The sequence below is a fragment of the Mugil cephalus genome, chromosome 5 (assembly GCF_022458985.1).
Source record: "Mugil cephalus isolate CIBA_MC_2020 chromosome 5, CIBA_Mcephalus_1.1, whole genome shotgun sequence".
Lineage (NCBI taxonomy): Eukaryota > Metazoa > Chordata > Actinopteri > Mugiliformes > Mugilidae > Mugil > Mugil cephalus.
In genome coordinates, this window is record NC_061774.1 from 7,843,175 (window position 1) to 7,870,373 (window position 27,199).

Below are 27,199 nucleotides of genomic sequence, written 5' to 3' on the forward strand. Positions count from 1 at the left end.
TGTTATTGGTTATCGCTTTGCATTTTAATTAATTTTACTTCCTGTCTTTTCCCGCTCTTGTTATTACACTCACCTCTCTTGCCTTAAGTGTTTTGTCTGCATGCTCATCCCCTCATTAGTTTCACCAGCGTCTTGTTTCCCAACTAGCTGTGCCCGTGTATATATGGTCCTGCTCCTCCTCTTCCTTTATCTCTTGTCTATTTGTCTCTGTTTCATTGCCGTGTTCTCTGGTTGTGTCTTCTAAATTTTGTCTGCTCTGGCCTCGTGTTACTTTTGGATTCTTCCTTGTCTTGATTTCTCCTTGGGATTAATTCTTTTGTAGCACCCCTTGTTTTTTTGGAGTCCCCTGCTCATCACAGTGGCGCCTTTAGTTGTCTTTTTAACAAGTTTCATTAAAGGTCTTTTGTTTCCCGTTCCTGCCTCCTCCTGTGTCTTGCATTTGGGCCCTCCCCTTCTCCCTGCTACATGCCGTGACATTAAGTTGTTCTAATCAGTCAAACATTGTTACAGCCTTGCCAACAAGTAAGACTGGCCATTAAGGAGCCTTGAATCAGCGGTTAAACTATGTAGTGAGAATCAGGCAGTGAAACTTGCAACCCTGTCTTCTACCATTAATCTTTAAAAACTTGTACTATTATCCAAGTTGTTACGCCGAAGCCAAAGTTTAATCACTGCCTTGATTGTAGTCTCAGGCCACATTTATTTGATCGAAGATTGTTGCCTCAAATAGATTTTGTCTTGTCAAAAGATTTTTTATGAAAACAAATTAAACCCATTTAGCTGCATTTTAGTGGCTCATATAAAATGCTTATGAAAAGCTGGAAATGGTATATTTAGTGCTGCAAAGTAACATGTAAACATGTTTTCTGGTTGTTCAGAAATCTCTAAAGGTTTTTGTGTTTAAAGGCAGGCCATCCTTCTGAAAGTGAGTGAAAGATATTGGTAAAACCCAGATCTGCGTGAAGTAAATCTGATGCAACACTGAGCTTCTTTTACTATAAAGTATGGATACAAGGGGAAAAGTTCATCAGCACCATTTTCTAAGATTTGGATTTAAGTTGTTGAATATACACTCACTGGCCACTTTATTAGCTTATCTTATTAGCTAATTGTTGCTTGTTAACACAAATGGCTAATCAGCCAATCACATGGCTGCAGTTCAGTGCATTTAAGTTTATAGAGGTGATCAAGACAACTTGCTGAAGTTCAAACCAAGCACCAGAATGGGGGAGAAAGGATATTTTAGTGACTTTGAACGTGGTATGGTTGTTGGTTTCAGACGGGCTGGTCTGAGTATTTCAGAAACTGCTGCTCTACTGTGATTTTCACACACAACCATCTCTAGGGTTTACAGAGAATGGTCCCAAAAAAGAGAAAATATCCAGTGAGCTGCAGTTGGGTGGACAAAAATTCCTTGTTGACGTGAAAGGTCAGAGGAGAATGGGCAGACTGGTTCAAAATGATAGAAAGGCAACAGTAACTCAAGTAACCACTGGTTACAACCAAGGAATATAGAATACCATCTCTGAACACGCAACACGTCCAACCAAGATGGGCCATAGCAGCAGAAGACCACACTGGGTGCCACTCCTGTCAGCTAAGAACAGGAAACTGAGACATAGGCTAACCAAAATTGAACAATAGAAGATTGGAAAAACGTTGCCTGGTCTGACAAGTCTTGATTTCAGCTGTGACATTCAGATGGCAGCGTCAGAATTTGGTGTAAACAACATGAAAACATGGATCCATCCTGCCTTGTACCAATGGTTCAGGCTGGTGGTGGTGTGATGGTGTGGGGGATATTTTCTTGCCACACTTTGGGCCCCTCAGTACAAACTGAACATGGTTTAAATGCCACAGCCTACCTGAGTATTGTTGCTGACCATGTCCATCCCTTTATGACCACAGTGTACCCATCTTCTGACAGCTACTTACAGCAGGATAATGCACCATGTCACAAAGCTCATATCATCTCAAACTGGTTTCTTCAACATGACCATGAGTTCACTATACTCCAATGGCCTCCACAGTCACCAGATCTCAATCCAAAAGAGCACCTTTGGGATGTGGTGGAACGGGAGACTGGCATCATAAATATGCAGCTGACAAATCTGCATAAACTGTGTGATGCTATCATGTCAATATGGACCAAAATATCTGAGGAATGTTTCCAACTCCTTGTTGAAAGTATGACATGAAGAATTAAGGCAGTTCTGAAGGCAAAAGGGGTTCCAACCTTTTACTAGCAAGGTGTACCTAATAAAGTGGCCGATGAGTATTTTTTGACGTGGCATTGTGACTTCCTGGTTTCCACTGGTTGTCTCAAGCTGGCAAGTGGTGTGTTCATGGATGATATTGCCATGTTGCTCTGCTCCAGCCCACCAGCCTTAAATGCGACATTGGCACTGACCTTCTCACATAATTCTCTTTAAGCCACCAAGTAATTACTCGGCTTGTATATCAATATATTCATGAGTAAATGCCACAACATCGCATTCATCTGCCATTGATTTGCTGTTTTTGTCATTACTCCTTTTTCAGTGTAGTTACATCACTGTTTTTTGCTAATATTGCTGCAGACCACACAGACACCGGCTTATATAACAGAACTACAGTAAATATCAAGAGGGCATATTTAGGTAACACACCGCGACCTGTCTTGACCTCACCAAAGTCTGTTCTCACATTAGACAGCGGCCTCTGCTCAGTCCTCTGTGAGAATCCACCCACATGCGACCCTGCAAAGATCAGCACAAGTTGCTCCTCAGGTGGTGAAACACATGAAGCTCACAAGGGTTAAAGCCAAGCACTAATGGCTCCTATCGTAACCCCTCCACAGGCTTTTAGGGGAAAAAACAGCCTCAGAGCAGTCATGGCAGGCTTTAGAGCTGAGGTGAAAAACAATGGGAAAAAAATGCGTAAAAACTGCAAGCGGCTGATAAGGACATGCAGGCCCTGCGAGAGAGAACCAGGTGACAAACATGAATTGTTTGCCAGTTTTTTTTTTTTTTACTTTCCGTTTCCAATTTGCCTTCTCTGTGAAATGTCTAAGGGAGCTGTGCCTTAGACTGGAATAACGTGCTCCCCTAGAAAGGGAGCACATTATTCCAGTTCCCCCAGTCTGACACAGAATCGCCGTCCCCCTCCCTCACACCCTTTAACATTGTCAGCGGATGCTGCTTGCTCCATTAAACAGCCACTTAATATGGATGACCAAGGCTCGCCCAGCAGCCCAAAACCTCCCACTCAGACAACAACTGCAGACAACAAAAACTGTATGCTGAGAGGCAACGCCGCTGCAGAAGAATACACTGAAGTCCTGCAAGAACACAGTGCGAATTGTTTTGTCTCATATTTGTCCGCTTGTGCTCGGTGAATGACAGGGTGGCCAGAGAGACTGCAGCAAAAAGTTTGGCTCCTCTGCTGATGTTCGCTACTGAGCAAGATTTATGCCTCTGCATCAGATCCAGACCTTAGGAGTGGAGTATGTGTGGCATGTCTCCATACCCTGTGTTGTAGCTTGTAATGCACCTCACCGGAAATGTAACGTGTCGCACGCAGACAAGCCCAGAAAACTCCCTCCTGCTGCCTCGTGCACAACTTAGTACAGACGTTTTCCCTCGTTCCTGAATGGCAGTGTTTTCAGCTGAGGGATGTCCAACAACCGTTAGAACCATATCCAACATGAGACACCATTGTTGCCATTTTTTTTTTAAACAAAATCTTAAATCTATCTTTTTGACAGCAGTTTGTTTTTCAACATAAAATCCTCTGGTGCAGCACAGTTAATCATTTAAGACCGCATGTCTCCATTTGAGACTCTAAGTTCTCCCTTCCTTCAGTGCACTGTCTTCTATTTGACAATGGCACAAATTTGAATAAACAACTTTCTGCATTTTTTAACTTTGCACTGACAAGCAAATCTAGTCACTCCGCGGAGATTAATCTTTTCTCGCTGTGAAGTATTACGGGTTTTAAAAGGCGGTGCAATCATGCATTTCGTGCCTTCGAGCGGCAACCAGCAGACTCGCTGAATATGGTTGTCGGAAAAAAAAAATTCGCCACCTGGTACCCCGCATAAAAAAAATAAAAATAAAAATCCCTGCGTGTGTTAGGTGCAGCATGTGAAAGCTCCTGGGTATGGTGAGAAAATCTTTGTTGAGCTCTGGCAAACATAACACCACTTTAAACAATGTGTCATGTCGACAGTGTTTCCCCCCTTCGGGACTCGGTGGCAGGAGAGGGTAAATTCATTAACTACAGCGCAACTGGTGTATAATTAAGTTGTGCATTGTAGGCGAAAAGCACACATAGAGCAGGAGCAGGCTGCACAAAACAAATTACCATCATTCCCAGGGTCCCCTACTTGATAAAAAGTTGCTCGTGTCCTCATAATATATCATTTGTCAATGGAAAAATGGAAAAGCCAAAAATGAATACAAACCACCGGACTGTAATCATGTTGTCTTTGTACTTGTCAACTGGCATTTAGAAATCCCTGCCCCATGCTAAAATGCTGACCTTTACCACCACCCCCAGACGATCTCTCCTACAAGTTATTGGAGTCGTTTCTCAACTGTGAAGTCAAAGTCATGTTGTGAGCCCCGTGTCGTGACCTCCACTCACTTTCCAGAGAAGACTCACTTGGTTTCAGCGGTTAGGAGGTCCAATTAGAGGGTGCAGCTTGTGTTCCTTGAGTTTGATTTTAATTTCTACAGCCATAGGAAGAGTAAGTGCACCAGTTCAATGCCAGACCACCCCCTCCTTCATGCCACCGCCACCACCACCACTTCCACCGCCACCTTCACCCTGCTGCACCAGTCCTCCGAGTCATCATTAGTCCGCTGGCCGCTGCTTAAAAGTGAAGGAAAGTGTGTCAAAAGCTTGGCCGAACACCTCGGCGCCCAAACACCATCTTTGATGTGGCAGAATGTGCTTAAGCCGCGCTCGCTGTTCTGCAGGTCACAGTTGTGTCACTGGAAGACAAACAGGAAGCCGCGCGCGAAACGAAATTCTAATTCAAGCAAGAGTGACGGGGCGAGCGAGAGTGAGGGGGGGCACGACCCAGTATAAATGATTCTTATTCCTGCGATAGCCCCAGGATTCTACATCAAGCTTAACTAATGTGCAATTAAGCTCTAGACTGGAAGAAAATCACCTTGTAAAAACATTTGTCAAGTGAACTGTTTTTCTGCTCTGGGTTGCTAATTAACAAGGGAATGGGAAGAGGGCTTTGTTTGTGTGCATATTTACATATACATGAAGAAAATAAATATCTGCACTGTTAGGGGAGAGCATTACCAAATCCCCTTCATATGTCTCTATTAGACAACACTGACATGTAGTCCCTATCATTAAGCAATAATAGTTTACTTTACAGCTCATGAGCTACAGTATCAACAAATTAAGCCCACTGATAGTGGGATAGTGGATAGCTGGGTGCCGGGCGAAGCACTGTGGTGGAGGGGAGGCTGGAAGGAAGGGAATTGGGGGAGGGGGGGAGGAGAATGCAAGGCTTTATTGTGTCTGTCACATTAAACGATATTGTAGCCACACTCAGAGTAATGAAGACCACTTCTAAAGTCATTTAAAAGTCAAATCATCACTGTCTGTGAATTTCAATGATGTATAATAGAAAGAGCATGCCGCAGGCTCGAGGAGAGGGTGAGAGGGAGAGAGGGAGAGAGAAGAGGGAGTCGGGGCAGGGGGAGTCAGGAAGTCGCTGTCCTCTCGGCAGACGGAGAGGTGATAGATAAAAAGACAACGCTGGAGCTACTGCGTGGCTCAGGGGAGGAGGGTGCAAATGTAGGACCATGCTTTGTGCGGTACGGGCATTTTCACAGACCCTGGCGTGACATATAATGTGTATGCATGACTCGTGTGCGTGTGTGTGTGTGCGTGTGCGTGTGGTGTTTTCTAGCAGGTGGATGAGGCCGAGGCCGTGGACATGAAGGTTGAGGACTCCCAAGTGTGGGTTCCTGCAGAGGAGCCCATCGTTAACCCGGACTTCCTCCTCAACTCCAAGATCTGGGAGATTTGCCAGCAGCTGCCCATCCACTGGATTCATCCCTCCCCCCTGAGCGGTGAGAGCAGGGGGCATCTCTGACTCTAAATGCAGACTATTAACACTCTCGCTGGAGGGCATCCCCACAGGCCACGTGCGAGTCCACAGAGACACCATGATTTCCCAGCCATATGAGCAGCCGGCCCAGGCTCGTCTCTGTCTGTTAGAGATGTTGAGAGCGTGAGGGCTGTTCAGACACTTTTGCAAGCTGAGTAGCAGGCTTTAAAAGTTTTAACAAAAGGAAGAAAGATATAATTAGCAAATGTACTTAAGGGAAAACAAAAAACTCCAGCCTCTGCAGCAGTGTTTTAAGATATAATTTAACAGATTATATTGGCATATGCTTTAATGTGTGAACTTATCATGATGGAGCTAATATTACTTGTGCGCTAGGTGAAAATTAATCAGCTATTAAGTCCTGAAAGTCTCATTTATCTTTTAGACATAAGTGTTAGAACATTAATGTGGCTACAATTGATTTATATAATTAACCGTGTACCAAATGGCAAGTGAAGAAGAATTAACTTGTGGTGATGCATTTGCTGCGCCCCTTAGCTTCAAGGCTTTAAAGAGGGTTTCATACACCGGAGCTCAATGCCCTACAAAAAAAATAAAATAAAATAAATAAAATACAAAATACAACAACGTGCAGCAAGCACAAGAAAGGAAAAATACTGCAATTCAGTGCAAGTAGTACAGACAACCACAGACATGTTTCCAAAGGATGCTAAAAAGTGATGAAACTGACTGTGAGTTTTGAAGTCACTGAGGTCAGCTACTCATCTAACATGACATTAGCACATCATTAGCACAGCGCTTCACGTGCCTATTTCATCAGATTATTTGACTATTAATAAGCAAAAGGCTCAGGTTGGGTTAACAGCAGATTACTGCAATAATATCCCAATTAAACCAAAAAGAGTTTTCACTTTTAACGCTTCTTAACTACTTGGCTAGTTGTTCAACACCGTTACTGAGGAGCAGTGGCCAATAACTTCAACCGTCCCAGCCAGACTGAATCACATTTTTTGTTGTGTATTCAGTGTCGTCTGTGATATTGGCTGCTTTCAGCCTTTGTTGTGTGTATTTGCACCACGTGCGTTCTTATTTTATTTCGCTTATTTCGATTTTCTCAAGATGCAGCACGTTGAACTTTTTCTTCTATTGTAGTTTAACAACTCTTGTAGGGGCCGTACATACCACCTGTGTTTTGGTTCACTGACGCAGCTCTCACAGGATTCAGGAAGAGAGAGGAGGGGAAGAAAAGTGTCCCCTCGTCCTGTGAAATGTATGAAACCAGTTAAATTCTATTAAGCAGGTTGAAATTATCTCACCACCATGGAGGAGCTTCTTCAGAAGCCTTGAAAAATTAGCCATTTATGACTCAGAAAAATAGAAGAATCGCTTAAGGTGAACATTGTTGCAGCATGTACGATATGAGAAAAGGAACTCCTACAATCAGATAATGTAGTAAAACGTATGCTATTCCTGTCTGAAATCTATTTCTCTCAAACTTGAGTAAATTACATTACATTCAGTCATTTTTTTTTGGCCACCTGTAAATTTATTTTTAATGATTTTCTCCTAAACATGCTTTAACCCTTTAAAGCCTGAACGTATTGCTGGTGATCCCTTAAAGCATGCGGTTTGTGAATTACCGTAACTCACAATAGTTTGCTCTTCTGACAAAATTCTAAGTGTGTCTGAACACTGGGGAGATGTGCTTTTGTCTGGAAGACCTTCGACATCTCAAGGGTATGACAAACTTTGTATTTTACCAACAAATTCCTCCAAACAACTCTCTCTTCCTGGGTCTCCCCGGTCTTTCCCCATCCTGCAGCGGTGTCATCATTACCGGAATGGCAGAAAGCGCAACCTCCCAGTGTTCAGCCACACGTTGTTTTGTCAACTGGTGATTTACGGTAATTCAAAAACCACAAACTTTTTTTTTTTTTTTTTTTTTTTAATGCGTGGGTGGGTGTTCAGGTCTTAAAGGGTTGAGAATAAAAATCTGTCTTCACAGACTCACTACAGCAGTGATGCCATTGCCTGAGAGAAAAGTGATGGATGTGAATGAATTCCAGCACATTTCTCTTGAAAGTTAAAAGTCAAGTTACACTGAACTGAAAACAACCAAAAACTGTTTCAAACATTCAACGTCTCCTCCCCTGCTCTGTCAGACGCTGAGCTTGAAAATGTGGACGCGCCCGACGCGGAGGTCGTGGGTCATCGCTTCGCCCGCGACGTCCTGGACCACGTTCCTGTAAACGACTACGTAAGTGGGGCCCTCTCTGCCGTGTCACCCGGGGACCACACCGCGAGATACAGCGGAGCCACTTCAATCAGCTCCAGCTCTGCCTCGACTCTTTCTGCATATAAATCGCTCACTAATTGATGTTAAAACTGACTTTGTGCACCAGAGGGCATAGCAATTGCTCTATATATCTGTTTAAGTAAGGCCAGTTCATTGAAGACTCCCTTAATGTCTTTCCATTAATTGAGAGGAATATCCAGCCTTTCAAAGGCAGCAACTTGTGCCTTAAAGCACTCGTTAGTGCCTTTTTTTCCACTTCCTTTTTTCCGAGGCAGTGGAAAGCACTGTACAAAGGAGCGCTCTCAAGGTCACTCATTGCTGCACAGATAAGTTACATTTATTAATAATGCTTTAATTATCAAAGTGTATGAAGAGAATGGGAAGGCCAAGTGGCATATTTTGGCCTACTGCATGCACACCACTCAATACTGTATGATTAATTATCCATGACTCTGAGAGAAAATCACATAGCTTAGTGTACTAAACAGAAATGATGCCCTCATACCGACGCAAAAAAACAAAAAAAACCTGCAGTCGTGCACTGAAAATGCAGGGGACACACACAGACACAATCACACGTTTAGCACTCACAGGTGAACAGCCACTAAAGCTAAATTCAAGGATAATGAGTCACGCTCTGTCTCCTCCTCAGACCTGGGAGAAGCAGTGAGAGGCACGCAGAGAAATGAGACGTCCTATAACGCTGACATTTATCAGGCCTGTCCCAGAAACACCTCCCGCTCAAGTCTTCAATCCTGCGCCCCCCCAACTCCCCCTCCGAGCTCCTCTGTCTTCTCCCTCATTGTCTGTGGCAGGAGATGCAGCGGTGTGCAATTAAAACATACCAGGGGATGAAAAACTCTGCTCTCCTTTTAAAACGTTCTGCCTCTATCAGCTGAGTAATGCACACCATAGCAATCCATTCCAGCGGCACGTCCGCGTGCTGTTTGTGGGTCCAGTGATAACAAAGGCCTTTGTGGCCAAGCAGAGGGCAGGCGGCAGTCTGTAATTGCGAGTCTGAACTCTCACTCGTGCCAGTGGGATGCCACATGTGTTGGTGCCAGCTTTATGTATTTTTTTTTTCAGATTAATTTTTTCTTATTTTGCATGTTTTCTCCAAAAGTCCAAAAAAAAAAAAACAACAACAAAAAAACACACAGTCTGCTACTCACACCGCTTCTCTTTCTACCTGCATCCTTTCTTGTGTCCCGCATTAAAAAACATGCTTTCACTTCATCTGCATTTCATAAGTCTGAATTTCAGTGTCACATCTACCAACAGTGCCCGTCCATGAAGCAGAATAATTGTCTGAGTCCTTGGAACAGAGGTTGACAGATATATGACACTGAACTTTGCCATGGTTGCCATGTCAGGGCGCAGTGTCGGGGGCGGCCCTGGAAATTTCAAACTGAATAACTGCTACCTGACAAGCCTGAAGGGTCCAAGTGTCTGTATTGTGTGCACTTACACTTACATAAACCTCTCGGTGCCACATTCAGGGTCAGGCTAGATGGCTGTTCATGCATAAGAGAGGTGCAAAAAGCTGACAGAATTCAAATCCGTGAATACAGGAAGCTGCTTGTGCCTCCAGAGAAATCTTTACACTGAAGCTAAAGCTCCTTATCACCTTGTTGAAGCAGCAGAGTTTACTGAAATACACGGCTATCTGCTTATTCAATTACATCCAATTTCATTGTCATTCCGGCTCTCTCCGCGTCGAGCACAGTAAGATGGAAATCTGAGATCAGAGCACGCGGCAAAAGCATTTCACATGTTGCACTGTCCTGCGTGTCGATAGGAAGAAAAATAACATTTTCAAACACAAAGCAGGGAGCGATACAGAACCGTTATCTGCTCTGTTTTGATCCTAGAATGAATGTGATGAGCTCCGCTATGAGATTTAATAACACATCCAGGCATGTGCTTCAAGCTCATGAAAAGCGGTGATCAGCATGTGTGAAATAATACCAACAAGTGTGGAGATTAGAGGAGCCGCGCTTTGATTCGTTACATCTTATTGAATGACTGACGCAGTTTTCTACTCTGCAGACTCATTCACATCCGCCGCCTCATATTATGCGCCGAGGCGCCTGTGCGCGAGGCAGTGTTTGCATGTGTATATGTGAGCCTGGGCGTGTGATGAAATCAGATGCAGCAAGGGGGTAATGGCTTTTACTCTTCATTAATGCTGCTTGTTTGTGAGTGACTGCCTCAGATTTCCCAAGGTGAACCATTCTTATCACCGCAGCCTCCCCACTAGAGACGGCAACTCAAATTCGGAGTGATTAATATGTACCCTCCGTTTTAAAAGGATAGCTCTGATTAATTGTCTTTAAGGTACAATGCTGCCTATTGGCTGTTTGTTTTGATAAACGCCGGCGTCATTTGAATAAAATATTTTGCTCATTTTCCGAGCCGGAGATCCAGATTTCGTAACATCCCGGTTCGGGCTGCGAGGAGCAGATAAGATTATCGTTGGTCCATTGACAGCTTTCGTGTTGTTTCCATAACAGATTGTTGCCTGGAAGCTGATGACCTGAAACCTGACTGAAACAATAAATCATTAAAAGCCTACCTGTGCCTGTCATAGTAATAAATCAAACGCGCCAGTCCCAGATATCATCCGTCGCACCCTTTCTGTGTCTTTTAAACGCGTCTCACCAGCGTGTATTTTTACCAGCTTACCATAGCTAACATTAAATACATGGTGCGCTTTTTATGGGTCATGTTTTTTTTTTGTTATGGGGCGCTACACCAAAGAAAACAAATGCAATACGTGTGAAAGCACTCTGATTGACTTCTCACTGACTTGCAGAGAAGATGCAAGAAATCCCCTAATTCCCACTCTTAACGTGGTACGGGGAAGACATATTTTCCCACGGGTCCTGTCCCTCTTAAACAATTTCCACACATTTCCCGTACTCAAGAGCGGATGTGTGTTTGTTCTGCACTGGTGCGTGCAGCTGAATCACTGTAAGTGAAGTCTGCCAGTCTGCTCCGAATGTGAAGTCAGTTCTGGCCGTTGACTCCTGAATCTGAGTGTTTTAACGAGACAGCGCCGGGTTGTCTCCGAGGATTCATTTACTAAAAGAGATTGAAATGTGGTCAAATGCATACTGAGGGAAGCCGCTGCCTCAGCTCACACCGCGAGTTAAGTGGCACTTCGCCGAACCCCATTTGGAGTTGCTCTTGATCAAAGGCATGGCACTCAGTCCCCACGAGTCTATGAGGGCATCAACCAACCAGGACAATGGAAAAATCCAAGGGCCATTAATTCTACCCAATTTACCTTTAGTTTGGGTTTCATTTGGCCCCTCTATAAATTCAGAGGCAGCCAGCGAGAGCAAATGAAAGAATCCTTGTTAGGCGATCATTACTCTGCTAATTGCTTTAGGAATGTGCCATGCACTTAAAGTCAAGGTCAGGGGGAGAGCGCCAAGACGTGAGGAGCTCTAATTTGAATGCTCTACTGGAGGAGGAGCGGCCATTTTAGTGCGGAGCGTGTGCATCCGTCGTGGGAGTTAAGAGGTCAGAGATGAAAGAAATCGTGTAATTATGCTGGTAACTACCAACGTTAGTCCCTTTGACTGGAGATAACGCTGGTGAATGCTGGTTTCAAAGAAGGGGCTTTGTGAAGTCGTGCTACCTCTGGCATAATAGAAAGGTCAAGTGTATTTATATCATGTTTTATGCTCCTGGAGCTCAAATCAAGCTTGCTCGCTCTCCCAGCTATCTTGATCTCTTTATCACAGTCACCAAGGATGGCACAACTTTGCAGACATTAATTCTGAGCTCTTCAGTCTGGTTTGGTTTTTACATATATTCCGCTGACCTACAACCAAAGCAGCCTCATCAATTCCCGTCATCTCTACCTCTTCCTCCTCCCCTGCCCTTGCCTCCGGAGGACTGGCATTTGTCATGTGTGTGATTGTAACCCTGCCTGCTCCTGTGTCCTCTGCAGAGGGACGTTGGAATCGAGCTGGATAACCGTCTGGACGACCGGGGCTTCTGCTGCCAGCACTGTCGCCGTGGTTACCGCTTCTGCCGCCGCTACCACGAGCCCCTGGGTGGCTTCAACCCCTGGCCGTACTACTACCAAGGAGGCCGGGTCATCTGTCAGATTGTCATGCCGTGCAACTGGTGGATCGCTCGCATGCTGGGCAGGATCTGAGGCCGGCGTGCGCCGCCTGCGATTTAGAGCGTGTTGATGTAGGAAGTAGATTCTCTTTTTGAAAAATGTCCCGGACCGCTTGTGAGACCAAGGCAGTCTGTTGCACACGGTTATTAGGTAGTTCTTCCATTGAGCCCAAAAAACAGCATTTGGAGCAATTTGATTGAAAACGAAATTAAATAGTAATCCACAGGCATCCATTTTTTTTTACTTAACAGGTGCTCTACGATTTTTGTAACGTATGAAACAGTACAGTGCAAACACTATTGCAACAAATAATATAGTCTGAAGGTTGCTGTTATATTAAACATTTAACTAGATCATCCAAGCACCTTATTTGGAGCATGGGGCTCTGCAATAAACTCCACTTTTACAAAGCATCTACAGTTTTTCTATATGTCAGAACGTTTCAGCTTTATTACTGAGGTCACAGTTGGTGGTGGCGACGTGCTGGACTGCATTATATTGTATTCCTAACGTGGTGCCCAAGTCCCGCTGTGACCTCTGTAGCAAACATAAAGCAGAATGCTCACCTTTCTGACCATGCCAACAAAAACTGAAAATGTATTAGAGTCGTAAAAGAGGAGTTTACAGCAGAGGCGTCGTATCGGACGGCATTAGATTGGGCAGGTGTTCCCCAATAAAGTGCTTGGTGAGTGTATATCTCTTTGTAGTTGTTGTTTTTTATTTTTTTAACCTTTTTTTTTTCTTTTTATTGCTCACATAACTACGAGATAAAAGCCCTTCCCATACCCCGAGCTACAGAGGCCTCGAAGGACAAAGCTGAAGAGTGACAGCTCAGATATTAAGGGATGAATACTCCAAGTCCACATATGCACAAATACTAAAAACACGCAGAGATAGAAATAAAAAAAAGAAAAAAAACTAAACTAAAGTGTTCTGGGATGCTAAGGGGAGTGGCAGGCTTGATTTGGATTAGCTTCAACATTACAGAGAGCATGGTGCCAGCAAATTGTGTCGCCATGTGAAACTCGCATAAAAAAAAAAGAAAAACAAGTGCACTTTGTCGCATGGGCACAGTAAACAAACTTCTGTAGGTCATTCAGCACTTGATGGATGTGCGCAAATTAGGAATTTAAAACATGTGAGGTAGCAGAGATCCCGATTTAAAAATTAAAGGAAAAGATTAGACGAAAAGGAACTATTCTTCTGATGCCAACAATTCGATTGTAACACGCCGGTGCAGAAACAAAAGAATCTGCTGCGATTAAACCTTGAGAGTTTCCTGACTGGCTCGTTTTATTTTAACAATTCCTTCCTGCTTTTTTGTTTTTTTTCTTTTTTTTTTCTTTTAACATGTTAAACTAAGTGTGTATAATTAAAGATTCGCAGACCTCAGCCGTCTTTTGTGATGCACTTGTGATGCGTTATCCTTCATTGTTTTTGCCGTTGTTCCAATCTCCAAAACGCTTTAAATAGTGCCACTGTTCAAACTGCTCCTTCTTTGCTGAGGCGATTTTAATCTGCAACGCTGCGTCTCGGTGTGTCGAGCTGAAATTACTCTCATCTGCTGCTCACAGATAAGCGAGGGAGATAGGCATTTGTAATTGATGTTCTGTCATCACAATAACAAGGTGCACAAATGCCCAAGAGTATTCCAGGTATGTGAGACATTCAGAAGTTAGGCGCAGAAACGGAGCGCTCATGTTGTGATAGTTTGCTCAGAAGTCTTCTGTATGTTTCCATTACTTTTCTTGTTTGTTTGTCTTTTCCAATTAAAAATTTCATTCTATGAATAGTCTCTGTTGCCCTATCATATGAAACAATGCGTATGCCTTGAAAGACTGTTGGTACCCCGGGGTGTTTGTGCTAGATGCAGGGGTTTGAATGCAACCCATGCAATCCATAGACTAGACAGATCTCTTTCTCTACTCTCCATTAGTCACATTCCTCATTAGAAGAAACATTCAGCATCACTGACAAGGAAGAAAAAACAACACATATATGCTTTTAATGTTTTTATTTCATAATCTGAGGCTTTCTCGCGTATCTGATGCATAATAATGCTTTGTTTACAATCATATGAAAGGATCTCGCCTACTGAGTGAATGCAGCTATTGACTCGTGTCGTCTCGGTATGATGATAATGTCAATGATATCAATAACTGGCAGTGAAACAAATTTTATGAAAAATAAGGGCAAAACATATCGCTGTATGTATGTGTTTATGAATATGCCTCATAAATGGAGTTCAGACTGCAGCTATATTGTTATTTTTAAATCAATAATGTCAATGGCCCACAGCAACGTGTCGAGTAAAAAACACTGGCATGAGTTAACAAATGCAATAATTGCAAACATACTTCAAATACACTGACAAGTGTACTGCAAAGCCCTGGAGGCAGTTCTGAAAAGTTCATAAAATCAGTGTTTATATAATTCATGTCTCTCTATTCCCCGCTTATCACATCAAATAGTCGAGTGTTTATTAAAATTGATGCATTCAGCATGGCGTCGCTGGCGTCGTCGCTGCACTCGCAATGTTGGGGAAAAAGTAGAAAGTGTTATTTTATTTTTTTTATTTTTTTTCCCCGCAAAGACGCTGTCAGTTGTTAGTTGTCTATCTGGCGCCGTCTCTGGGGGACTCTGAGGACTCTTTTGTGTAGTCATGAGAGTAAATTGCCATGGAAGCCCTGAGAGTCGTTCTGAATGGGATGGTTCACCCTGACTGGAGAGGCTGATACAGATATTACAGCTGGCTCCCCGAGAGCTCCTCATGCCTGTTGGGACACAAGTCCGATATTAAGCATGAAAGTCAAACTTTAAGGTACAGATGTCTCGCAATTAGCATTCATCCATGGTGGAGACCCGGGATGACTCTGGATGGTGGTGACGCTGCAGTCTACGTAAATGTTTTTGGTGTCTAGTCTCGGGCGAGCCTGCAGCTGTTTGCATTTAGTGCTTATTGTCTTCTTTTCCACTTACACACAGCTTCACAATTCAACTGATGTTTTGGAAAGGACATGCCGCTTCGTAAAGAATGAAAAAAAAGCTTCCATAAACATACGGACACAACAAACAAAACTCGACCAAAGCGGTTCAAGTTGAGATTTTTTTCCTCTTGAAATGCAAAAACACTAACTACTCAAAATAAAATGATAGCTGATTATGAGCGTGGAGCTATTTAACGCCAAAATGGAAGTTCATTCAAGTGGTTGGGTGCTATCTACATCAGACACGAGGCATATGGTTGAGTCTGTGAGGGTGAACTTTTTCCTCGTGGACCAGAATTAAAGAATGGATCATTTCAAATGAAGCCCTGCACTATTTACCTCATGCATTATCCATGTATAGAAACCTCCCTTCCAGCATTTGTTTATCGCTGTTTAGATGAGGAGAGGAAACACGATGGACTGCTCTGCAGGATAAACAGAGATACTGAGCCTTTACCAGGTTATCACAGTTCAAAGATTCTTTTTTTCCCCCCGCCTACCTAGCCTGAGGAATGACCACTTCCATTGAAGCTCACAGGTGAATTAATTCTTTTTGTTACCTATCAGAAATGTTGGAAAACTTCACTCCCAGGTGCTTATTTTCATTTCAAATAATCAGAGGTTTGTTTAGATCCGCGAGTTGCTACTCTGGGGCAAGGGAGAGTGAAAACCAATGTATGAGGAGTGTCTGTATTTAGATTAGTGACCTGAAGGAACAGCTCTCTGCAATTCAGTCAGAGGCTCAGGCTCTGCTGAAGACCCATGTACTACCAGTGCCATCTTGTGTGGGGGAAACTGTACTACTCTAGTCTTAAAAGAGGTGATGCATTTTTTGACCTTTTATTTACATTCTAAAATCACGCTGCCGCACCTGCTGTCCTCAGGTAATTTCACTCACGCTTATGCGGGATGAATTTGAAGGTGGTCTACTTAGATCTAACTTTAACCACAGGTTGCCAAGCTAACTGCATGAGGCAACAGTGGCCACGAGGCCACAGTCATCAACTGCTTTTTCTTTGTGATGTCGCAGTCAGTCTGGTGACCTGATGGTTAAATAAGCTCTCCCTTTACTGTTCCTGCTACAGGCTGGAGGCACAATAGTGTCAGCCGTCATCCTTCAACCGCTCCCACTGTGAGAGGCAGCATGGCACAGCAGTAAACACTCGCGCTGTGTCAGTGGCTGCAGGCGACACAGAAATAGTCCTCCTCTCCCAGGACCCGGCTCTCGCTCCATCTTCAGGGTCTCTGACTCACCAACCGGAGGAATAGCACGGACGCAACGGCTGCTAGTAGCCTTTCATTATTTTAGTAATCCATAAGAACCTCCACTTACCATATGGCAGGCGGTCGATAAACTGCTCAACAGAAAAGCAAAGTGTCTGTTTGGATGTAATGGAGGGTTGTTTGTTGCTGTAGGTGGCCATTGTGTGATGATTTCATTCTCGTTTCAGGCTATTTTCTCATCTGCAAAAGGCTCAAGAAAGATGTTTGCAGGAGTTTGCTGTGGCTGAACTTCTGGGTTTGTTTTGTTTCATGTATACGTTCAGGTGTGTGTGTGTGTGTGTGTGTGTGTGTTGACCCTGTGGCAAGATTGGAGTGTGAGTTATGCAGCTGCGGGCACGTGGGTGTAGACACAGCACATGACAGCTTCCTCAACACGACCACCCCCCCCCCCCCCCTCCATTCTCCGAGCACACACTGTCGATCCAAGCCGATGCAGCTCCCCACACATACACAGTCAATTCTTCACACACACCAACACGTGAACATAACACATGCTGTGAAAGAATCAATCCAAGTGAAGTTTTTCTCTCGCCAACCTCAGCCTAAAAACACTTTTCAATATGCAAGCTGTGGTGACAGACTCTGGGCATGTCACACGCTAATGTATTCATCCACCCACAGCAACTGGAGAAGCAGTGCTCTTAAGTACAGTCCAATCAGTCTTTGACCTGCTAATGGCTCCAGCCCAGTTTTCCGCAGTGGCTTTTTCTTTCTCTTCAAATGTCATGTGATCAAACATCCGCCGGAGCCGCAAGAGCCTGGCATCACAACTTTGAGTTTTCGAGGGAGAAATGGTTTCTATTGTCTCGGCAGTAAAAATGAACGGACTTAGTAACCCCGCGCGAGCCATTTGTTTCCGAGATTAATTTGGTTTTCTGTTTAATTTTTCAAAAATGTCTTCTGTGACATTTTATCTGCGTCTCACGCAATATCACTTTACCCTGCAACAAAACAACAAATGAAACAAAGAGGATAAGTCAGCAGAGAATATTTTGTTTTTAATTAGCATATTGACATTTTCTTAAAAATCTATTCTATATTGAGCATAAAGGAGTCAATGACAACCCAGGACAAAAGAAGCAACAAAAAATAAGCAGCGGACATACCTCAATATTTCACAGACAACAGTGTAATAAGGGTAAATACAGGAATATATACAAGCTGAGAGAATTTAATGCAAATGTAACCCAGTGTAATTATTGATTGTCAAAAAATAAGTATACATTCAGAGCGTCTTTGCACACCCGGAGCCATTTGGCTGATTTGGGCTTGTAAAGTAGCGTTTAACTCCTGCCCTTAGATGCCAGTGCAGACGGAGGTCAGTGTGTCTGAATGTCCTCACTCTGCAGCTACAGTTCCGGCTGGAAAATACAACCAATTTAGACGCGATACCACTCAGGATCAATATGGCTTCATCCCCAGCAGGACCAAGGGGCCAATAGGATGGCAGGCCTGAGAGGTTCTTAACAAAGTGGGACAGCAAATGAAGAAGGCACAGACTCGACTGACCTGAGAACAGGAGAGGAAGAGGCAAGGAGACAGGACAAGACAAAGGGAGGCTCGACTAGAGAAGAAAAAAGGAAGAGAGCGGAGCTTTGAAAACAGCACTGGTACCACTTTGATGGTAAGAATTCAAAGATACATTGACTAATACATGTGATACTTTTTGCAAGACATAATATCTGTGAATGTATAGCCTTGACTGCTTGACTGTTGAAAAAGGTAAAGAGGTATGTCCGCTGAAAAGAGCGAATGAAAAGCACATTCAGTACATGTTTTAATCAGACACACAACAGAGGATATCCACGATAAGAGAATATAACAGTGGAATAATGATGCTGCACGGAGCATTCGACTCAAGAAAAACTCAAGAAAATACCAAAGCTGATTATATGGAGTGCTATACAAATGAAAAATGCCGGTCTTACAAAAAACTACCAAATAAGCTTCCTGGTATTAACGTTCATAATCTTTGTATTTTCCCTCAGGTTTACACATGTAAATAGAAAACAAATGTGCCTTTTTATACAGAATTTAGGAATTCACAAAATAAATAAATTTGCTGTGGCCTTAAAATTGAATCTCAATCGTATATTATATGTATTTATATATTTATATATATGTATATATATTCATATATATTCCATTTTATATAAACAGGATTTAAACCTTGCAGCCTTGCAGGCAGAGGCTGATAAAATCTGTTTTATCCTGCGTATTCTTTCTCTCCATTTGTGCCTCCCTATCTTGCTGTGCCTCCGGTCTGCAACTCTATACAAACAGTTTTGATGTTACACTGTCCTTGGTGGACAGAAAATGCCCATTTCCATAGTAACACAGTGTTTTAAGGCCAGGGGTAATAGAGTGAACGCATACCTACTTTGTTTATATGAAAATAAATGAGTAATAAGTTCTTGAAAGTCTGAAAGTCTCAAAAGCCATTTAGTACTTTTTTCCACCTTTTTTTTTTGCAGAACTTTCCAACAAAAAGTCTTGAGCTGTTTGTACTTCCTGTAAGGCACTCTTCAATTAAACTCTGAGACGTGTGTTTCTTTCAGCCAACTGGACACCTTGAATCGACATCCATGACATGACAGTGGAAACTTGTATGTGGGTTAAAGAACACACTGAACACTCTCAGACGTCTGATTTCATTGCACCGTTTGGCATTCAGTCCTCAGTTTATGTTTGTTGCTATCTCTTCTTTAACACATCAGTCCAATGAGATGTAAGGTTTAAAAAAAAGGCAAACTGGCACATTAGGTAGATAGGGATCCCTGGGATATCCAATGGCTGCTCTCCTTGAGGGGAAGGCGTTTTGTGTGTGTGCTTGCATTTGTCTGTGCGTGTGTGTATGTATTGTCTCTGTATCTGCGTTTGTTGGGGTTCATGTCTACAGAAGATAATCCCAAATCTGAAAAGTGACATCTTAAAAAAACTAAACACTCCCTTGATTTTTAAAATTAGGCACATGATCACAAAGTATGTGAGTAAACAATAAATCCTGAGGCTGAACTGACCAAGCTTTGAAAGCAACACGCTCCCTCACTTCTGATCTTCGATCAGATATATGTGGTAGGACAAGAAAATGTACGAAGTCTGTGGTCAAAATGGATTCAATTGTTGTTTTTGGTTCAGCTTGTGTGTAAGGGTATTGCAGCCCTAAGCCTCTGCAGGCTCTTTCTTTATCTGGATAAAGTTTGCAGGCAGTTGGACAGACAGTGGCAGCTCCTGCAGGCCTTTGATTCCCTGCTCAGGCTGCAGGGACATCTCCCCACGCACTTCCAGCTCCTCCACAGGGGTCAGACCCTCACTAGGACTGCTGCTCTGGGAGGAATGTCCATTAATTATAGTCTCACTGGCAGCCTCCTGGCCCTGGCTTTGACTGGTATCAATGATCACAGTTCTGTACTGCAGCTCTGCCTCTCCCACCTCCATCTCTTCCTTCTCAAACGTATGTGCCAGTGATGGATCACCGTTCACAATCGACTGAAAGTAACTGGGGTCTAGCATCTCCTCTTTGACCGGCAGCCCGGAGAGGTCGCTGGATTTCAGCACAGTGGCAATTACGGTGCCTGGCTGCTGTGCCACCATGGTCTGCCCACAGGTGGTGTTGATGGTGACGAGGCGGGGGAGACCATTGAGGTTGGAAGTGGTGGAACTAATGACTCCTGGAGGGGAAGTAGAGGAGGAGGAAGCGGAGGAGGTAATGGCACAGGAGCCCAGACTGGTGACCAAGAGCTGCTGCGGGAGGCCGTCCTGGAGGCTGTTGGCCCCACCTGCTAGAGAGGCCGTCTGGATGGTGAGCACATCTTTACCACCTGCTGTCGTGGAGGGCACGGTGTGGAGGATTACCCGTGGAGGGGAGGAATGACTGGAGTCTCCGTTGGTCAAAACAGTGGGGAGGGGAACAGATTGAAGGGAGGCAGAAGATGTCAGGACCATAGGAACTGATGCAGAAGTGCTGATGGTCCTGAAAAGTGAAAAGTAACAGAATATGCACTTGAGTATCGATAAAGCTGTTGAATAAGACCTATTTTCAATGAAGGCTTTTTACACCTAAAAGTTTTCAAGGACAGCTGTGTACATGGGAATATGTGGACAAGTATGAGCAATATTCAAGCGTACTTGTGTGTGTCATGTCTGGTCTCCAGGTTTCTGAATTTCCAGGAAAACAGAATGAGTAAGTTTTATACCTGAAACCATTTTTGCTCTCCAGACATCCTGGGTTTAGCATAGAGTCTGGATTTTAGAGGTCATTACTGATATTGATATTTCACAGTGGGAAGCTTGACATTTGGTATGATGGCTTGCTGACATGTTGTACATTTTGGCAGAAATGCTCATGTGGTTTCCCTCTAAAAGATAGATGAGAAGATCAATACCTTCCCCTATATATGTATAGTTAATGTAACACTATAGACAGCTGCTGTTTAATTAGCACGCTGTAAACTGGTGGAAATACACTGATTTGAGGGCTTATCTGCGCTTCTAACCTCACAGTTGATACATTATATCTTGTTTAATCCACACAAACACCTAAGAGTTATAAAACTACATGATGCACCTCTGGTTTTGTCTTCACACTTGGGTTGCCTGGCAACCGGCTAATTAACTCCTGGCTACGTATGTATCAAACAGACATGATAATGTTATCCATCTTATCATCTAACTATAGACAAGTAAACAAATTCTAATATGAACATTTTATGACTTAACTGAATTTCTGGTGAATAAAATATGCACTGGGGACAACTCAGTGATCTCTATTGCTTAGTTCTAGTTTGAAAAATCTGGAAACAGAGTGACATTTGATAGAATTCCCTAAGCATGTGGTCCTTTTCCTACCTCATATCTTGGACACCCGACGCTTGGTTGGCTTGCAACATGTGAACAGACTGAAGGAGCTGCTCAGCATGTCCACCGTTAGCATCCTGATACAGATATTCATCACTAGGCTCTTTCTTCATCTGTTTCACTGAGATTTGGTGAGCCCTTCCATGTCCTCTGGATCCTCCACGAACCACAGACCGCCCGTTGGTAGATCTCTGGTTCCCATAGCCGGTGTTAGCATCTGAGCCTGTGTCTTCGTCCTCAATAACCACAAGATCTGCTGGCATCTCCTTAAACTGGTAGACCAGCCGTTGCCCCTCCACTTTAGCCAGGATACCTCTCTGATAGTAGTACCTAGAGGAGAAAGTAGAGGATTTTCAACGCATTATAGCCATTTTAGATAACATTTTATTTAATATACATTATTATGAATGTCTCTGACAATGGCATTGGTACATTTCTCTTACCGAAGAGCCCTTCCCATGGTCTCATAGTTCATGTCAGGCTTGTTCTTGTGCTTGCCCCACAGCTTTGAAACTGCCTTGGAATCCACCAGCTTAAAGATGCCTTTTTCCCGCTGTGTCCACTTGATGTATTTGGGACAGGTGTTCTTATCTTGCAGTAAAGCCAGAAGGAATTCCCATAGGTAGATGGTGTTGCCTGCAAATGGAATGGTAATAATTTAAGCCATGTTTCAAGTTCATCAGACATTCATAGAGGGACCGTGGAGCAGAGCTATACACATCCATAATTCATTATCCTTTTAGTTTGTATATGGAAGCCGTGGGGTTACTGGGGAAACTGCTCCTTTCCTACATCCATTGTTGTGTCAGTTGTGTGTGTGCATGTGTGTCTTTGAAGGAAATTAATTATACCAAGTCTTGGAGTAGATTACTCTAATTTGTACAATGCTTTGGCCAGAAGTGGTTAAAAACAGCAACGCTCCCAGTAGTCACTTGAATCCCAGACACCATGACAGGGTGATGTATATGTGTGCAGCTGAACCAGCCGTCCCTAGCCCCCTCCTCTTTGTGTCACACTGTATGGTGCAATGAGAGTACACATCGAGCAGCACTAGTCTGCTTCTATCGGTGGAGCATCTATGTGCCCTCCAGCCTGCAATCACTTCTATTTCCCTGTGAAACACAGCACTCTGAGATCCCCTCATCCATTAACTCGCCCAGATTCAACCCCGCTGGACTGCAGGGGTTGAGGACTGCTGTTTGCAGACTCCACAGGAGGAAACAGAGCATACACAAGAGGAGGAGAGACCTTGATATTTATTGGCTCATTATAGAAAAGTGGACTAGTTAGTGAGGCTTACCTTTACCCTCTTTGCTCTTCTTCCTGAGTGGCAGGTTAGGGGTGGTGATAGGAGAGCAGGGACGAACCGCCCGCGGCTTTCGCACTATGATTCAAATTGAGGGGTAGTGTGTTATAGGGTGGAAGCCACAGTGAAATCATCTAATTACCCACAACACTGAATTTTAGTCAGATTATTTCTGTGGTCAAACAAGAAGAAAGAGGAAAACGGCGTTACCTTTGGTTTTTTTCTGAGGTCTTGAGAGGCACTTTTGGGGAACCTCATCCATGGAAGAAGTGTCCTCGTCTAGGGACACGTCAAGGGCAATGTGGTCCGGTCTCAGTGGGGTGTATGTCAGATCTGACTCCAGCAGAGTGCCATAGGAGTGAACTATACATTAAAAAAAGAGATCAGTGAATATAAGTTCATATCAATCCATAAGGTGTATAACTCTCATACTCGATATATCATCAATTCAATGTCAATTCTATTTCTGACAGCAGAATAACACACATGCAAATTGACTTACTCATGCGCTTTTCATCCAGAATGTTATTTGGAGACTCCATGTTAAGAAGAGCTGCTGCCGCTTCGTTCGTCTCCATTCTGTCTTCTGAACCTGTTGTTTCTGTCCGCAAGATGACAATAATTAATCAGTATGAAATCCCCTGAAATATTTTGCATGCTATTTTGATGTGTCTGGGTATCTGTCAAATACAGTTGAATGACTAGGAGGATAGCTTTCATGCTGAAGATTGAGTTTAAATATAACACTCACATTCACTTGTGCCTTCAGTATGTTTGAATAAACAATAATTCTGTTAAGGCCATAATTTCATTTTAAACAGGTTTTCTTAAACAGACGATGCTATGAATTTGTTTTTCATTTTGAAGAAAATTACAATTAAAAGAAAATTAAAGGGAACTGGCAATTAATTGTAATTAATTAACTGGGAGTGTACCAAGTGAGAACTGTGTTGCAAATGTCACAAATAAATCAAAGATATAGATTGTAATTTTCTTTCTTTGCCTGGTCTTCTACATGTTATCAGCTATCTGTTGTGGTATGGAATTAAAGTTCAATGAAGTGTATGTGCGCCTGACTGAGCATGGTACCTTTTAAAGGATTGTGAAATAAAATATCTTTACCTGAGAGGTCCACTCCTCCCACCAAGATCGATGGTTCCTCCACTACTTGGAGAGTGGTATCCACCATGATGCCATTGGTCACCTCATCAGACTCGAGACCCGAGTAGACCTGCAACAGATCAGCTGCAGGCACCTGCTCAACGATCACTGCTGGGAATACTGATGGGTCGTCCAGCTGAACAGACAGAAGACACACAGAGAAAGAAAGAAGTGAGATGCTGCAACACATGAGATACCACTGGGAGGGAGGGAATTGGCGGTCTTCGCACATACGTGTGTGTATATGCAATAAAAATCCCATTAATTCCTCCACTAGACATCATAAATGTAATATAAAAAACCCAGATGACACCAGATAAATGTTACAACACAATTAGGTCTTTTATTTTTATTGCCTTGTAAAATATTTCAGATTCACATTCAATTTTAGCTAATGTGGAGGCACATGGCATGGAGGAGAGCTCATTTCTGTGGTACTGCAGCTGTCCACAGAGACCCGCGGAAGAAGACAGGAACCAGCTGTTTGATCTGGCCTACTTCTCCTGAGAAGTTAATCTTGTGCTCAGAAATGATATAAGCCAAAATGAATGTTAATGGATCAGTCATGAACTACCCTTCATGTCCTAAACCTGCTTTGGGAATTCTAACCTCACCGTCTCATTTCAGGCATGGCACAGTCCAGTGCAGGAAGGAGCGAGGGGACACAGGGAATTATCAGAATATGGGCATAACCATTGAGCAACAACTGACAATTACAACACACCTAAGAGCTCCTCAAACAAAAACCAGGTCAAGGGTTACCACTGTTGTTGGGTCCCTGTCAGTGGAAGGGCCACAGAGACTCATTCAGGGACTTTCAATCAGAGTCATATGGCCCTCTATAAAACAGCTGTGTTTAAATAGTGAAGTACACACAACATGACAGGAAGCTGTACTTTAGGAACCATCAAATGAATTGAACTTTTTTATGCCATCATGATTTATTCTTTAAAATGTTTAGGTATTTATATCAAAGCATGTAGGGATCAGCTGACCTCCAGCAGATGGCAGCAAACTACACTTCAAATATGTGCTCAACTCATTTCTATTTCCATGTCAATGCCAGGAAGCTAACTGCAATGCTTTAGCTAATTGAGGAATAGCTTCTCAGTGCATGTGCTCAAACCTCACTGAAGCAAATAGTGAAAGGTTCATCATAACGGTACTGATTTCACCAAACAGACACAGGGGGAGAATATTTTAAGGTGTTTTCTGAAGTTAGAAGAATCAGAAGAAGAAAAAATCCCTTTTCAACACCGTGCTGCTCTGTTGACTGCAAAATTCAAAACCAACAAAATGCAGATGATAAAAGGGTGTGTATTATGCTGTGAGTTTTTTAAAAAATTAAACAATCAATTAATCACACATTCTTACAGCAATGACCTTATTAAAGGAGGAACACCACAGACAAAAAGGTGCGGTAGGAGGAACTTGTATAAAGGCTTATCTGTCTCTTTGGACAAACGGCCATTGTTGGTTTGGTCCTCTGGGGCATACCAGGTGTCCAGGCCCTGAGCTTGGGGGTGGGAAGAGGAGACTTCGATTGCATGGCTACGTACCCATTTGGGCTACACTTTAACTAGGAAACTAACAGACCGGCTCATTATTTGGACACAGTGTTAAATGGTTGGACCTCCTAAACAGCACCAGCAGTAATTACACATGCACTGTTTTGTTGTTTCTGTAATACTGTAAGCGTTTGAGCAAGGTGGCTTCCACTGAGGCCTATAATATCTTTGAGGATCAAAACCTTACAGCTTGGATCATTTGAGCAGCAAAGCCATGGGTCCTCCTTGGGCTAACAAAAACCCTGAATTTTGCTTTGGGTACAGACACTATCAGTGTCTCTTTGGCATACATGGAATGTTTTCCATTAATCAGAGTCAGAGGGTAGACATATTATCAGATAGCTAGATAGTGACGCTACCACATTTCCTTGCCTGGACCCAAATGATGTTTGCTGTCCTTGAGTGAGAGTCAAGTGTGCATGTCAGTAGACAAAGACATTTTGACAGTTGGTCTGCTGAGCTCCTGAAACAGCAGCAACTCCCACCTCCTCCCATCAAATGCAGAAAGCCCACACAGTTTGCTGACAGAGCAACAGACATGTGACGCTGCCGTCTCCACAGTTGTTTTGATGTTAAATGGATTCTGTTTTTGGCTGGGAACAATTCAGACTTGTCTTGTATTGTCATGTAAACCAAGTGATGATTTGACGAGCGTATCGCAATTCACACGTCAAAAACTTTGAAAGACAAGAGACTGTTGTTTAAAGCCATACAATTGTGAAAAACTGGAACAGTCACTAGAGAAGCAACACAGACAATATTAAACTTTATTAAGCATTTTAACTGCTTCTTCCTCTTTGACTTGAATAGTGTTTCTAGTAGGGAAACAGGAGCGATAAAAATCATGTCGATTTGCATTTCTGACTTCCCCATTCTGCCTTTGAAAGCAACAGCATCTGTGCAGGCTGTTCCCCCACACCCCAACTCTCTTCTGCTTTACCTGCCCATACACTATGGAGTCCAACTGTCTGTACAGTTTCAATATCCTCACCATGGCATTTAGGATGTGCAACTGCCCGTGACCTTAGATATCATTACGAGTAAAACTAGGTTGTTCTCTTAAAAACAAAAAATATTTTACTGTGGCTTGAAATATATAAATTATACATTTAATGATCTAGGCAGCTGGATCAGAGCTTGATTATGATGAAAAAAATAATAATCATCCTGTGTCATTACTTAATACAAGAGAGCTACTTACTTGCCTTAAACTCAATATGGGAAGGCTAATTATTACAAAACCTGTTCTATGATTTCACTCAGTTCTGACAGCTTTACTGTGGCCACAATATATTTTTAAAACAGCCAGCAGGAACCAAATGGCAACCACATTAGTGCTGCAACGTGCTGTTGCTTTTGGGGGGTATTTCCACAACTTGGTAAATAGGGGCAAACGGCTTGCATAACAGGCTGAGTGGGTGCAGCAAGGAACAAAACTGCAGCACTGGAACAATGCAAGACCTTTTAGGAGAATGATCCCATCCCTTCCAAGCAGCGCTGGAACTGGTCCATCAGGTTAG

General features: G+C 43.2%; 2 protein-coding genes across 4 annotated transcripts in view; one reads left to right on the plus strand and one right to left on the minus strand.

Moving 5' to 3' along the window:
* tnmd (tenomodulin) overlaps positions 1-14,306 on the plus strand; it is a 52,016-nt gene extending 37,710 nt beyond the window's left edge. The window contains exons 5-7 of the mRNA XM_047585722.1: positions 5,921-6,083; positions 8,245-8,339; positions 12,340-14,306. Coding sequence (XP_047441678.1) covers positions 5,921-6,083; positions 8,245-8,339; positions 12,340-12,549 — 468 coding nt within the window. The 3' untranslated portion in view covers positions 12,550-14,306. The remainder of the gene's footprint in view (positions 1-5,920; positions 6,084-8,244; positions 8,340-12,339) is intronic.
* Positions 14,307-17,764: 3,458 nt separating this feature from the next.
* elf1 (E74-like ETS transcription factor 1) overlaps positions 17,765-27,199 on the minus strand; it is a 36,435-nt gene continuing 27,000 nt past the window's right edge. For all 3 annotated transcript variants that reach the window (XM_047585210.1, XM_047585209.1, XM_047585211.1), the window contains 7 exons: positions 24,073-24,247; positions 23,453-23,551; positions 23,161-23,313; positions 22,945-23,028; positions 22,088-22,280; positions 21,636-21,974; positions 17,765-20,760 (listed from right to left, as the gene is read on the minus strand). In XM_047585210.1, coding sequence (XP_047441166.1) covers positions 19,950-20,760; positions 21,636-21,974; positions 22,088-22,280; positions 22,945-23,028; positions 23,161-23,313; positions 23,453-23,551; positions 24,073-24,247 — 1,854 coding nt within the window. In that variant the 3' untranslated portion in view covers positions 17,765-19,949. The remainder of the gene's footprint in view (positions 20,761-21,635; positions 21,975-22,087; positions 22,281-22,944; positions 23,029-23,160; positions 23,314-23,452; positions 23,552-24,072; positions 24,248-27,199) is intronic.